General features: G+C 38.0%; 1 protein-coding gene across 1 annotated transcript; it reads left to right on the forward strand.

Annotated features, from left to right (window-relative positions):
- The first annotated feature begins 1547 nt into the window (after positions 1 to 1547).
- On the forward strand, positions 1548 to 11778 carry LOC113672515 (uncharacterized). Its single transcript, XM_089206233.1, has 10 exons — positions 1548 to 2272; positions 3395 to 3696; positions 4176 to 4329; positions 4665 to 4879; positions 4995 to 5127; positions 5979 to 6043; positions 7829 to 7992; positions 8534 to 8565; positions 9370 to 9495; positions 9866 to 11778. The coding sequence occupies exons 1-10, from the start codon at positions 1930 to 1932 to the stop codon at positions 10636 to 10638; spliced, it is 2307 nt and encodes a 768-aa protein (XP_089062359.1). The 5' UTR covers positions 1548 to 1929; the 3' UTR covers positions 10639 to 11778.
- Positions 11779 to 15692: the final 3914 nt, after the last annotated feature.

Genomic DNA, 15692 nt, shown 5'->3' on the forward strand with positions numbered 1-15692 from the left:
GGCAGAGATAGGAAAATATTGACCGGGTAAAGAACCAATCAGATTGCAAGATTCGTTACCGTGCCCTCTAAAAAAACAATAAAGACTGTTTATGTATTAGAGATAAATGTCTCTCTATAATGGTCTCCGTGTAAAAAAGGCAAAAATTATCGTAGAAATAACTGTAATTAGTAGTTTAGCTTTCAGCTATGGAGATAACTCTTGCAGATAAACTTAACAAATTTTGTTGTTAGAGTAATCTCAAATAATCTCAAGGTGCATTGGTTTCTATTCAACTTTATCTTTGATTGTTCAAGGGGAAAATCGCGCCATCTTCTCAACCAATCATATGCAAAAGAAAAACCAGTGGCGATGGTTTATTTGCATTTTCCCGCGCGTTAGGATGATGACGTGTATTTGCTTTGAGTCCCTATTGGCCTCTTGTAGTATTTTCCTTTGTTCAGACTGACTGTTATTATGACGTAAATGGTGGTTTTATGGCAGTCATCGCAAATGGGGCTCAAGATTATACGTTTTACTTAGCTAACTTTACGAATAATACTTTTATGGAAATGATACAACAGTTTGTGTAAGTGGAGATAGAATGAGAAGCGATCTACTTTTGTCGTCCATGTTGGTGCTCACTCTTTACTTGGGGGGAGGGGGTGAAAGAACCGTACGAAGTAGAGTGTGAAGTGCACAAGTTATTATTGGGAGTTAAATCGGTCAGCTGTGTGCGTTCTGGCAAGTACCAGTCTCTTTCGGGCCTGCCAAGGGCGGAAGTCAAGAAATTCTGATCTTGAGTGATTCAGTTTAATATGTGATGCGTAATAGAAATGGTAACAAAAACCGCAAGTAAACAGGAAAGAAAAACAGTGCTCAGAACTTTCTCCAAACTCTCTAAACAAGTGACCACCTCTTACGGTGTGTTCCATTTCAGTTTCATGTTGCTGTTTCGTTTCCGTTCTTAAAGGCACGTTTCAACCATTTTTGGTTTCACTGGCATCTCCTTAATGTTCCCAGTCATCATGCGTCAGCTTTTTTTCCAGAAGTTAACAGAACATTTGTTGAATATTCAAAGTATGCGCACCGCTGAAGTTGAGAAATGTCATTAAGAAAATTGGCTGAAGCGGTTGTGTTAAGTGGTCCGTGACGCAATCATGCATGATTTTCACTTATCGATGATTCCCTTCCCCATGACAATTATTAAGATAAAGAGATGATGATTTTAACCCTAAATAATCCTCAAGCTGTATTATCCTTCCTCCGCGTCAAGATGATACGGTTTATTCACGTCAGCAACTGACAGCGGAAGAAACTTCTCTAATTGCTATCTCTGTTCAGTTTGATTTAAAAGTGTTGTCTTACATATAAAGCAGTCAGACCCACAGTTTTGATGCCGAAAAGGTTAGAGACCCATCGTTATTTATATAAAGGCGAATAAACCCACTTACTAGCTAGAGATTCTTAAAACTGCGCTTTGTATTTCTCGATTCCTCAAGAGTAAGCATATGCAGTCGACATCTTTGAAGTTTTGTCTGACTATATTTTACTTCTTTTCCTATTAGCTGACGCATTTTTTCCGAGAAATATTTCTCAAGGAAGATATCCAAAATAAATAAACCCACAGGCGTTTACGGAAACTGTGCCTTATACGGTTCAGAAAACGAGGACCTTGAATTCTGGTATTTACTTTTTGACGTCACCAACGTATGAAACGTCACGTACTTGAGCTTCTGTAATATCACGGTCTCTTAAGTGGGTGCAGCATTGATACGCGGACTTAATCGAGCTTATCGGGATCGCACAAGATATTGTTTTGGATTATAAACAAACAAACCCGCCGTTAAAGTAATGCCTTTGATTCCAGTCGTATGCAGAGATAAAAAGCAAAAGATCAATTGCGGAGTGTAAACGGAGACAGTTGTGGCTTGTTTGTGCGAATTAATAATGAACATGGGTTCGACGAAGCTGGCAACTTGCTCCTTAACAAGAATCGTTATTTTGGTGTTGTATGTAACCACCCTTCAACCTACTTCATCGCTTGCTACTTTAAAAGCGGATGGTGTTGAGAAGTACGTGATAACGAGAAGGGGAAGATATAATCCTGACGTGTTCAGGGTTCTGTACAAAACTGGCTTCCAATGCCCCTCACATGTTTGTGCCAACACCTCGGCTTTGGTAAACAATACCACACCATGTAGCTGTTCGTGTGATATCAACACTCAAACCTTCCTCCCGGAATTAGGCAGTTGTGGTGATAAAGCAAGTATAAAAAAATCTCTGTTTGGAAGTAAGTAAATTAATTGACATCAAAAGTAAACAAGAGTAATTTGATCTTATCATGATTACGATTTAACTACATATTGAAATTTCCTTGTTTTTATAAAATAATCGCATGATCAGTCAAACAAGTTATGGAGAGTTACAAACAGCAGTACAATAAACAAATTACTGTGAGTTTTTTTCTGGTCGAGAAATTAGTAAAATTTCCGCACAACCCCATCCGACATTATGCATTTAGTTCTTAATTGGATAGAGAAAACAATGACAAAAACAACACATTGCCATTGTGGAAATTTTACCTTATCTAGCCCAGATGTAGAACAATACTATGGTATAGCCATTTACATAGCATTATCCCAGCAATAGTATTTTGCCCTGTGTTTATTTTCAAGGTTTTGTTTAGGAGGATGCAGAGCTCTCAAGTTTATAGGCTGGCAGAGAGTGAGAGTGTCAATCACATAGTTGTAAATTGACATGCCACAGGCATTGCATGTGTGTGTGTATGTGTGCATGTGGGGTGGGGGGGGGATCTTAAATATGTGAGAAACAATCATTTCAGATTGAGAGTGCAAGATTGAATTCCTATGCATGAGTCTCATGCTGAAGACAATGTGATTATTGAGAGCTCAATTTCTGGGGATCTGCCTATATAAGGGGGACTTAGCTGGTTGATACTTAGGAATAGAAGAAGTGACTGATTTTATGGCCCTTCACAAGTCTTAGATAAGCACCCCCTTTCTGGTAAGCCCCTCTCTAAAATGAGCCTCTTGTCTACTTCAAGGACCCCTGGAGAGTAATAAGCCTAGCAAACTGTTCATTAGCAGGCTGGTTCACTAGAGTGTTTATGGTATGGGAACAATAGAAGCAATCCTTTTACCTGTGATCTTTAGATTTTAAAAGAGATGGAAAAGTTCACTTGAATTAGAGAAATATTGATTATTAAATGAATTCATCACAGATGCAAGAGGAATCTTCAAGGACATTGCCTTAAGATGACCACATTTCCATCAGAAAAAAAAACCTCTCAGTCTGCTTTTGTGATCACCTAGCTTGCTTGTTAATTGTTACTGGTGATATATAAAGTCTTGATTATGCTGAATTAGTTTTGTTGTCTTTGGTTATTTTGTAGATTGCTCAGAAGCACTTGGTATGGAAAGTGGGAAAATCAAAGATTCCCAACTAAAGTCCTCTCGTAGTTTTCGAGGTTTTAGTCCTTCCGATGGAAGACTAAATAATGATAAGGCCTGGTGTGCTAGATTTTCTACTGAAGTGTTTTTAGAGATTGATTTATTTGAGGTCAGGCATGTCTCAACCCTTGCAACTCAAGGATTCAAAGGGCAATTCTTCAACTTTGTTAAAACATTTGAGATAAAGTACAGTTATAATGGCAAAACATGGTTTGATTACCAAGATGACAATGGTAGAACAAAGGTATGAATTTTAAACTTTGGTATTTTTCTTTTTGTGTCAATATTGATGTTCTGGGAAAGAATTTACCATCACTACACATCCAATTATGCAGTTGAAACAGAAAATATTAACCATCAGGCTTAATGGAAGGAATCACTCCTGCTCCCCCTCCATCCCATCCATTTGTTTTTGTCTTTTGTCATTATCTTTGTGATTCTGAAAATATTCAAAGCTGGCTGCTTTATATCATTGGGTGTTGTAATATCTTTATTTGATAGACTGTTTTAATTTTCTTGAATTTAGGGATTGAAAATTCATAACATAACATTTTTTCATCCTCTGAATGATTTGACCTTTATATGACTGTATATATTAACCAAGCCTTTTTTTATTATTTTTTATTTGATGGTGATATCACAAGGAAATTAAGACATTCTGCATTGTCAATATTCTTTTATTCTGACTTATGAATTAATGTTTCACTTAATGTCCACTTTCAGGTATTTACTGGAAATACTGACACAGACACTATTAAGTACAATTACTTCAGGGGGACATTTGAAACAAGATTCCTCAAATTATATCTTAAAGACTATAACACAGCAGGGTTTAAATGTCTCAGAGTTGAGGTATATGGATGTAAAGACAATGCTGGTGAGTGAATTAATGTGTGAATCAATGTATGCATGCCGAATGCGGCTGCCACATTTGATGCTCCTCGAAGAATTTTATTATTATTAATTTATTATGAACAGCTGATTCAATCTTTGACTTTCTCTAAAAGATGATGCACTTTAAGACACAAATGCAATGAAATTTAGGAGTGGAAACTTTCAGAAGCAAATAGTTCATGTTATAACTGGCTTCACATAACCCCATATGAACTCTTTAAAAAAACTCTGCATTCTACAGTTGCTGGTGATTATTATGCTAGAATTCTTCAAAATAAATGGTTGATGTGTTGTCATTTCTTTTTTTTTTTTTCGCAGTTTGCTCTCGTTTCTTTGAGTGGCCCTTTTTTCTGAAATCCCTTAACCTTGCAAAGGAAGGAAATGTGAATATAAATTCTGCTGATAGCTATCAAAGCTGTCAAGTGGTTCCTGGAAGCGCAGCATACTACAAATATCAACTTGGAAACAAGTGGATGGCAATAAACCAAGACATCTTTAAAGTTGAAGAAGTACAAGGCAAACTAGTTTTTAAGGTTATGTATCCAGGGTTTATATCCACTAAGAGCTTAACCTTTCACAACTGCTTGTATGCACAGGGCTCTGGATAAATTGATTGATTTTGTGTTCATTAATTATTTATTTCATTAGTGGGCAGATACCACAGACGAAAACATTTTGGGAAGAATTGTACAAATAAAGGTCACTTGTAACTATTCAGCAGTGGCATCTAGACCACCTAAAACTGCTTGTCTGATTTTCAAGACCTCAGGACAAATAATTTGTGAGTATGTTTTCCTTGAAATTTATAAGAATTGATACATGTAGCTTTTTAACCTGAGATATGTCAAGAGTTTGGAAGCAGTAGAGTAACTATCTTCTAAAATTTATAATCCTAGGTGTTTGTGGCAGCTCGTTATACATGTAACTCTAAGGGTTGTTAATCCTCATGTTCCAATGATTATTTGATAAGGTTCTATAACAATGTTATGTGCACCTTCATATTGCTTGTATAGCTTTACATAAAATACTAATTTTTGTAATGTATGAGGCATTTTTAGTGTACTTGACACTGTTCCTTTGCTGAAGGTTGGTTTACTGCAGTGCTATCCCTGCATATTACCTTGGGTTTACTTACCATTGGCCAGTACCTATTTATACTCCTGTGATGAGAAAGAGGCTTGATCTGATTATTAATTCTCCCCTTTGGCTGCTACACATTCCACACATAAATTAGTAACAATAATTTGGAGTTAGATCAAGGGAAAAACTTGGTTGTGTATTCTAATTACCTGTCTGCTACTTGATGTATGGATATTTCAGGGAGAATTTGCATGTTACTCACTTCTGGGAGTTAATGGGTTAAGTGTCTTGCCCAAGAGTGCTACTGGTATATCTCTGGCCAGCTGGGCCCAAACCCGGAACTTTTTGGTTACCACGTCTGACAACAGATAGGCCGTGGCAAATTATTTTTCAATCTAGTATCTTGCTTAATTACTAGTGGGGGCTGTGTAACATGAAATGGATTAGCATCTTATTTAGGGGGGTTACCTTTGCTTTGTGTACAGTAGCAAATATGGGAAAACAAAGATCAGGAATTTTTCACCATTGTTAACATGTATCTCTTACTTTCAGTGGATCTAAGCACTATGGCAAAGACAACACCATATATTCCTTTAATGACCACAGCGACTTCCGAGGTTTGTGCAGGATGTAGTCTTCATTATCAAAAGACTGTTGAATGTTCCGTTCTGTTTGTTCTTTTAAGGTGGTTGATAAACTTGTAGAAGGTGAAAATAGTAATGTTTTTCGGTTTAAAAAAGAGGACAGTTCCTCTGGTGCGAAGAGAAATATAAACTTAATTGGTGTAGAGGTGCTTCGCCCGCAAGCAGGTTCCTATGATAAACACTGTTAGACGCGCGTTTTCCCGCCCGCGGGAAGATGTAAGACGAGTTAGGGAGAAGTTTGCCGGGGTATGGCACTAGTAATTACAGTGCTAGACCCCTTGCAGACGTCTCACTGGCTCGCGATGCTTAAGGCTGTATATTTTCCAGTGGGCGAAGAAATTCTAAGAGCTAAAAGTAGTTGGCATAAATATTTGAAACTAAAACAAGCCTAGGGTTTATGTCTTTCAAGAGCCTTCTTTAGCGGCTCCCATTTGGAGTGCCATATGATTGGAGTTACTATTTGTGTTTATGAAGCGGTTGCCGGGCTTTTCAACTTGTCTGTCGGAGTTAATATATCCAATAAATGTGACAGCAATGGGGTAAGGGTTGCACAGTTCATCAATTTAGTAAACCAACAACAATTAACAACTAGTCACCGAAGTGGAGGTGGTCATTGGTGGATATGGTATATACCACTAGACTTTTTTGTCTACGTAATTTTAGGAGGTTATTTATCTATTTATTTATTTATTTATTTATTTATTTATTATTTCATTTATTTATACATGGTAAAAAATTCATCAGGTATAACAAATTCTAATACAATGACTAGCATCCTAAAACCTAAAAATCCTAATCCTAACATTATAATAACTTACAATATGCTATTAAAAAAACTGATTTCCACGAATGCCGTGTTTAAAAATTTCTATAGAGAAGGCGTTTAAATTGATTTAATGATCCAGACTCTTTAATGCTACAGGGCAAGCTATTCGAAAAGGTTGCGCCGCTGTAACTAAAAACTATTTTTCATGTAATTAGTTCTTGGAAAGGAGACAACAAGTTTGCTTACCGAGTCCTTCAGAGAATAGTTTGATTCATTTCGCTCTATAAATTTAGACGTGAGATATTCAGCCTATGACAAGGGTAGATTTTATGTAGACTTTTTATGGTATACTGGTTGTATGGAGTTGCATTTTTAAGCAGTAGACCGCATTTTCTATCGGTTTCTATAGTAGCATGTTGGAAGAACACTAGAAATGTTTGTAAATCAAGAATCGGAGGCGAGTGATTTACAAAATTTTCACGTGTTATCGCAACATCCCAAGTGGGACATTACGCCGGTAAACCGGTAGAAAGTGCGGTTTATTACTTTTATTAAACAAACCTACAATGTTTCGATTTCTTATGGGTTTACTGGTGCATTCAGATAAACGAGTGGTTTTTGATTAATCAGGTCGATCGTCGTACCTCAGTCATTTTATAAATAATTATTAGCCAAGGGTTGTGCAGTTCATCAATTTAGTAAGCCAACAACAATTAACAACTAGTCACCGAAGTGGAGGTGGTCATTTGTGGATATGGTATATACCACTATACCACACAAATTAATACTGTTTTTCGCGCCCGCTGATTGGCTAGTTCGGAATTGAATAGGAAGTATCATTTACCTTTGAGGAGCGGAAGAGACAAAGTTTCATTTGCGACCATTTTTCGATATATTGAAAGAAGTAAACTAGGTTCTCGTATTTGTGTGGTATGTACTAAAACAATCATTTTCCTCAACTTCGATGAACAATTGTTTAATATTCCTTGCAGATGTCTTTAGTGACAGAACCTGTTGGAGACACTAGTGATAAAGATGCAAGAACGAGTGGGAGCAACAGTGGATCTGGAGTTTTGATTGGTGTTGCTGTGGCATGTGCAGTTGTGTTTGCAATTATCCTTATTGTTCTTGTTGTGTTTTGCAAGAGGAGAAAATTGTAAGTTTGATCAACTACATATGCATGTACATGTACGTGTACAACCATTCTTGGTACTGACAACGAGAATTCATTTAACAATCAAAGCTTCTTGGGTTTGGCAATCATTCCCTTTGTTCTCATGACCGTACTGAATGATTCAGCAGTAATAGTATACTTTAGGGAGAAACCAGATGACAATCTCTCAGGGGTTTTAAATGGTTGAAAGGATCTTGCAAGAACTGGAAAACGGCCCTAAGAGACTCAAGTTATGAATGTTTCAACCGGGTCGATACCAGTGGTAATCAGATTTGAATGGTCAAATCGTAAAATTACTCTCAAAAGTATCTTCTGCCACATAGTTGATCGCTCCTTGTGGTAGTCTTTTTGACAATTTTGTCAGAATTTTTTTGAATCTCTAGATTTATCACAACTGTTTTTTACCTTATGTTGAACAAGATTGATTTTTCATAGACTTTACTAAAACAGAAACATTTTAAGTACGTTACAACTGAACAACTCAGCATTCTAAATATATTTTGTATTGGAATTTCTCACTTAGGAAAAAAAGTCAGCAAGGAACATCGTCAACAGGTAAATGATCTTTTCCTTAGCAGTTATCTAACTTGAATAGTGCAGCAATGTGTCGTGCAATAAATACCATATGAAGCCACTAACATGTTTTACTTAATCAATCAACAGTTCAAAAGAATATGAGTTGGTGTCATTCAGACCCCAGTCACAGCCAAGTATGGTCTCCCTTGCAGCCGTTATTTAGTCTCCTCCGAGAGAATATCAGCTGATGTTCTCTTGGTCTCTTCACACGACACGCTTTCTTCCAGACCCTTTTTGCACATTGTTTGGCCACGTCTCTTAACATGCGCACTGCAAATTTCAAGACACATATCACGCCTTGTTCCACAGAGCGCAGCATGTAAAGGCATATAATGAATTTGTAAAGGAACGTCTCACATCTCGCTTTCTTCGGGAGCATGTTGGACGTTGTTGGGTCACGTCACACAACACGCTTCCTTCTTAAGCATTTTGCACTTTATTTGGTCTCGCCGCACAACACAACTCCCAGAGCACTCTGTATGTTGTTTGACCACGTTACACAAGACTCTTTCACACAGGCTATTTTGCATGTCATCCAGTCACGTCACACAATACGCCCTCTTTTTGTTGTTTGGTCACGCCACTCATCCCACTTTCTTCTAGAGCGTGTTGTTCGCTGTTTGTCCGTGTCACACAATACTCTCTCTCCCAAAGAGTGTTGCGTGACAGAACTACACAACAGCCGTGAATTATAATTTATTGAAACTAACATTGAAATAATGAAAATTTTCCGATTGTCGTGTGATCATTTAATCTAACATTAACCATTTTATCTAATTTCAGTACAGGAAAACGTGTATGGAAATTCACAGTTTGAAATCCCAGTGAGAACGAAAACGGGAAAGGATGTCAAACCTTTCAATGATCAAGAGAATCAACCAACTTACCAGGACATTGTCCAGGACAGTGGTGAGTAAAAGTAAAAGTAAAAGTAAAGGCCCATGACTAAGCCTTCTTGTATGTTTAAACCCTTACCTCCGGCCCAGAAGTGATTAACATGTAAGTTCTCCCAATAATATCCATACATTATCCAGCAAACAGGTAATGAGAATACTCAAACTTCTTGAACTAGAGGTTGTTATCTTGATCTAACACCAAATTCTCGTGACTAATTTTACAAGGAAATACATAGCAGCTAGAGGGGAGGATTAACAATCAGATCTTGGGAGTTATTGGGTCATTCTAAGTGCAAGAGAGTACTTAATGATGGTAGAATTTATATGAAGCATTGTGATGTTTTGAATTGAATGTGCCCTTGGTTCCCCATTATCCTCGCCAGAACCAATGTATGGAGGAACGATTTACAGCGCACCTGAAGTAAACCGATATGACAACCGCGTTTACCAAAGCCTGGACGAAAACGTTTCGCAGACATCAGGGTACCAAGCCCTGAAGAAAGGATATCATGGCACAGGGCAACCAACGGAACAATCAAGTGCAATGACAGAGCCTGTCTATAACTCCCTTGAAAAGCCTGATATTGCGCAAGAAAATGTAGATGGCTCCCTGTATAATGTACTTGAAAGGCCCCCTGCAGGTAGGAGCTGTAAGGTGCTCCAAGAGGAAAACCCTTTATATAATGTGTTTGAGGGGCCCGATCCCAGGCAAGACCAACAGGAACCTCTTTATAATGTCCTAGGTAATGGCCTCGATACTAATGGTAGACCCCTCGAAGATAGTGCAAATGATGAATACTTGTATAATGTGCTTGAGAGGCCGGGCCCCAAACAGAACCAACAGGAACCACTCTATAATGTCTTAGATAATGGCCCTGATACTGATCGTGGGCCCTTTGAAAATGGTGCAAATAATGAAAGCCTATATAATGTGCTTGAGGGGCCAGATTCAGATGCTGGACCAAATAGTAGTGAGGCAGAGTATGCAGCTCCAAGAGAGCCCTGTTCTCCCGGTAGCCGTAACAACCCATCCTATGAGCAAACTCTGGAGTTAAATGTACCTTATGAACAAAGCAAGGTCAACAACGGGTCAGTGTATGAGGCCCTGAGAGGCGCTAATGGCGATGACATATACCAGCCTTTAACAGTAACTTAACTTGTAAGCTTTAGAGCTTAGCCAAAGAAATTACAGTGAATAAATATATTTTAGTACTGTAGAACCTTGCTTACTCGAACCTGAGTGGGATCCTGGACTGCCCTCAAACTTGCAGTTGTAAAGCTATACCCCTTTAAGTAATTTTTAGTTTTTTAACTATCGGGAAACTCGAACTTCTCGATTTCTCCTTCAGGTTCCAGTCAGGGGCGTTCTACCGTAGTTTACTTTATTTTTTCTTTTTTAATAAGAACAAAGAAACTGAAAAATCATTCAAAGTAGGCAGACAGTGTTAAATGTTAGTTAGAATTACCTAGAACTGTTTCAAACCTTTGAAAGGTTTTTTAAAAAAAATACTTTGAACGTATGCCAAGTGTAGAAACAGGGATTATTTTGACCAAGCCTCGTTGGAATTGTATTTGTATTAGAGGGTCTCAATAGAGCGATGGCTTTTACGGCGAACAGTTAAAGTTTTCGTCATATTACGGCTAACGGTTAACTCAAAATGGCATCGTAGATCAGAAATATTTTTACTTTTAAACTTTAGATACGACTAAAGGTTGAAATTCGTCAAGTTTACTTTTAACGGTTAATTAAATCTTTTGCTGTAGAGTATAGAATTATTAAGACCAACTATCACATACCTTTGTTGCTACGCCTTTACTTCTGGCGGCCAACATGCCAGCCTATGTTATCTACTTGCACTACGTAATAACCGAGGTTCGTACTGGAAGTTGTGGACCGCGTTTTTTATCGCGCGCAGGCCTTAAATCCGAGCGGTAAAACGAGGTTCTGTAACTTACAGTACAGACCGAGAAACGAATTTAATAACATTTTTTTTTATTATATCAAGAAGATGCAAATCAAAAAAACTTTTGAATTTTGCGGGCTATACAGTCACATATACATTCACCAATCATAGCGCACCTACTCAGATATATTAATAAGAGGCTTGATAATATGTGGAAATAAGCAGTCAATTGCGTCTCAGCTGAGTTTCGTTATCTCAATAGGATGAAACTTTTAATAATTTAGGTAACTTTTAAGAAATTATTATAGAGAGACGTCCTCGTGGAGGAGTCACAAATATATTCTTTGATCGATCTTTCAATTTTTAAAATAAATGAATAGATAAGAGTTTGATGAGGGTTTTCCATTGAGTCAACTGACTTTGAGTTCCTTTTTACCCTAGCTTGCTCGCTGGGTCATTATTAGCGCTTTGGCGCAAGCGTCACTTTGCTTGTGGGAAAATATGAGTGCGCGAGAGGCCTGGCAAAGGTCTAGCACTGATAGATTATTAGTGCCAGAGCTCTGGAAAACTGGATTGCTCAAATCGCGGAGCATGCCACAAGTATTCTTGGGTGTCATAAGAATCATTACAGCCACCAAACGTCTGTTGACTGCCTCCAGAACCACAGCCTTAGCTTTTGCTGCACTCTTTCCGATATCGTTCGCCTCTGGGAATCAGTAGTTCAAGTCTTTCAAAACATTTAAAGTCTGTTTGCATGGATAAGATTTCCCGCGGAACTGAACAGAAAGGAAGTTGTAACGGTGGTAGGACGAATCATGCAGAGAATAATGTATCTGAATTTGACAGGGTAAAAACGAAACATCCTGTCCTCAGATGTTGTAGCTCAGGATATATTTCATGAAAGTCACAACCGCATCCGTGTAAACCCGACATAAGCAAGATTTAATAATTTGCTGATCGCAAGCCATTCCGTGTTTCCACTCCGATGACAACACAACTAATGTTGGTAAACATACACTTCTGGTTGCGGAGTTATCTCCAAATTCTTCATACTGCTCGGTGTTTTACAATGAGCCAGAGCTTTTCTGTTTCAAGCCCCTATCTTTTCCCAATTTTCTCACTAATTGATGTGAAGTTTCTCAAACCATTCCGTTCGAACCAGTGAAGTACAACAAACATTTTTTTTTCCACGGGAGTAGGGTCAGGTATGGAAGTAATATTACTGGTATGGTGGCATAACTTTGGCATAATGCTATGGTCAGAATATCGAGCATAATCAGTCTGCATTATGACTAAACGCCTAAAGAGTTCCTTTGATATTACAGTTCAACAAGAGATGAATTCTATAGCCTGAGTTGTGTCAACTGTGAACCTGCTTTCTCGCTTGCACTTTAGGAATTTGGTTCAGTAAAATGGTAAGCTTTCTATTCTTGACAAGTTTTACCTGTCGGTGATAGTAATTGGGGAGAGGAGGGAGGGGAGGTTCAGAGGTTCTTAAAAGCTATTAATTTGAATTATTGAGTTGAACAAAAGGGAAAATTTTGATCCTTATTTTCACCACGACGCCATGTTTTTTGGGGTGGCACTTAAAAGCATTATGCTTAAATTTCCGAGCATGATTTTTCTGATCCTTCGTGGGAGTATTCACGGACATTTTGACGTCATAAGGTGTTTGCAAAGGAAGTTGGAAAGATTTATAAATCTAACTCGCCCCTAAAGAGGACTGAACTTCAGTGTGCCCTCATATCGCGGTCAAAAACACGCTCAATTATATTTCTTGTAATCGGAAGTAAGATGTAGCTCATAATTTGCGCGAAGAAACATGTCTTTGTTTTTGGTGTCTTGTCTTGCAACTGTACAGCCTCTCGGATACAAGCCAGTTTGGGTGCAGACGGCATCGTTACTGAGTATGTTATTACCGGGGGAAGAAGGAACGTACGATAGCAACGTATTCAATATTATTAACAAAACTGGCTACAGATGCCCCTTAGATGTCTGTCAGAACACCTCTGCTTAGGTGACCAATATTGCAACAAGTAGCTGTTCATTTAAGGCCGGCACTCCTACCTTCTTAGCTTCCCGCAAACAGGAAGTTGTACTGATACAGCAAGTATAAAGAAATCTTTGTTTGGAAGGAAGTAAACATTATTTAATTGTAAATGAGGAGAGATTATCAAAGTGCGTTCAGTTCTTGTCCTCTCACTCTTCAGAGTTTTTTCTGAAATATCAATGTATATTTCCAGGCTGGAATTTGTTATTAACTATTTCGGTTTGTAGCACATTTTCCTGAAAGGATCTTTAGTAACCCCACCTTTGAATATGGGGCTCGATTTTTTTCGGTACTGCGACCAGCTGACGTTCTCTTCCTCTTGCTAAATCACCCTAATGATTGTGGAAGGTAACATAGTTGGGTCCCTCACAAGGATACCACCTTCATGAATTCTCTCTACCAATCATTATTTGTTACTCCCGATTGCATAGTAATTAAATATCACTCAAGTTGCGGAGTCCTAATCATACTGAATAAATTTGTCACCTTTGGGCTTTTGTGGATTGCTCAGAAGCACTTGGTTTAGAAAGTACCGAGGAAAATTAATGATTCCCAGCTAAGTTCCATAGACAGTTTTCCAGGCTTTGGTCCATCGGAAGGAAAACTGAATAATTATAAGGCTTGGTGCTCTTATTGTATCAACATGTTTTTAGAGATTGATCTAATGGAAGTCAGGCATCCTGTCTCAGCCCTTGCAGCTCAAGGATACCAAGGATCATTGACTAACTATATTAAAACATTTAAGATGAAATACAGTTATTATGGTGTAACATGGTTTGATTACAAAGATTGAAATGGTTTAAAAAAAGGAACTGAAGTTTTAACTAAGTATCTTACATGTGAATATCCTTTCTTCCAAGGGCATTATACTCAACGAGATGATCAATTCCTTTCTTTGGAAGTTGAATTGAATTGTTATGGGGCCATATAAAATATTTAATGAATTTGTATATAAATGGGAGTTGAGTTCAACCATTTTTATGTGAAATAATTTGGCTCTTCTTCTAACTCACATATATTTACTTAACAGAGTATTTTTTCATTGTGAGGATATATCAAATCATGTTCATTTTTTATTTTATATTTCTTCAGTGTTTCATTTAATGTCCACCTTCAGAGGTTTACTGGAAATAGTGAAAAAGACACCATGAAATATGACTACTTCCAAGGAACTTTTAAAACAAGATTTTTAAGAATATATCCCAAAGAGTATAACACACGTAAGCACAGATGTCTAGAGCTGATTGAAGTGTATGGGTGTTGTGACAATACCGGTGAGTTAATTCAACAGCCGCCTGCTTTATGTACTACTATGCAAGTCAAGGAATATCAGTGAAAGTAGTTACGAGGTTTAAATTGGTTACGCATCAATTGTTGGCTGTATACGCAATTCTAACAATTAACATGGTTTCTTTACGTACAGGAGAAGTTTCGGACTCTTTAATAAATTGGACTTTTTCACCAACAGGCAAATGGAGAAACCCATTCATAATTTTGAAACTTCTTATACATTCTCCTCGCTATAGAAACCTTGCGTTTAGTAACAGATGCGCTAACAAGAGAATATAAAGGAGAAAAGGTTCGTAAATCAGTTTTGAATTCACGTACTTATCATGTAACCCCTCCGGTCCCGCTTGTGCTATCTCATAGGAAACCATAGTGATAGCTGACGTGTATAAAGCCGGACGGGTTGACGTGATCCAGTTCGGAAAAAGCTTTCCTGCTCTGGTGCACCTGTACGGTTTTGGATTAGGTTAGTTGGTTTGAAATTTTTCGCTTTTGTTGCAAAAATGAGTGACAGTGGTGGATAAGTCAGGTTTTTCGATGAATTGTGATTTTCTTGTTCTGGTGTTTTGAAAAAATATAAAGGAAAAGTTTTAAATTTTTTTTGGTGGTTTTCCCGCACGCGCGAGTCTATTTCGTCTTATTTTAGTTGAAACAACCTTTTTTAAGTTTTAAAAACTTAGTCAGTGGTCATATGATACAATGCTTATTGATTGAGTAGGGTCGGGCCAGACGGGAAAACATCTGGCCGCACCGGAGTGACCCTCCCACGCAGTCAATAAGTACATAATATTTCGCTTATAATGTACACTTCTATTATGGTCCTCTCTTCCCCTGCGCTCTGTGCCCCTCCTACCTCTACCTCCCTATCTACTCTCATGGTCTATGGACCCTTACGCCCATTTTCTTTCGATAGTCTTCGAGCAAGCCCTCGTTACAAGCGAGACAGATCCCTGATTGGTCGGCTTGCTT

Source organism: Pocillopora damicornis, chromosome 5 (assembly GCF_964200805.1).
Source record: "Pocillopora damicornis chromosome 5, jaPocDami1.2, whole genome shotgun sequence".
NCBI classification, from domain to species: Eukaryota; Metazoa; Cnidaria; class Anthozoa; order Scleractinia; family Pocilloporidae; genus Pocillopora; species Pocillopora damicornis.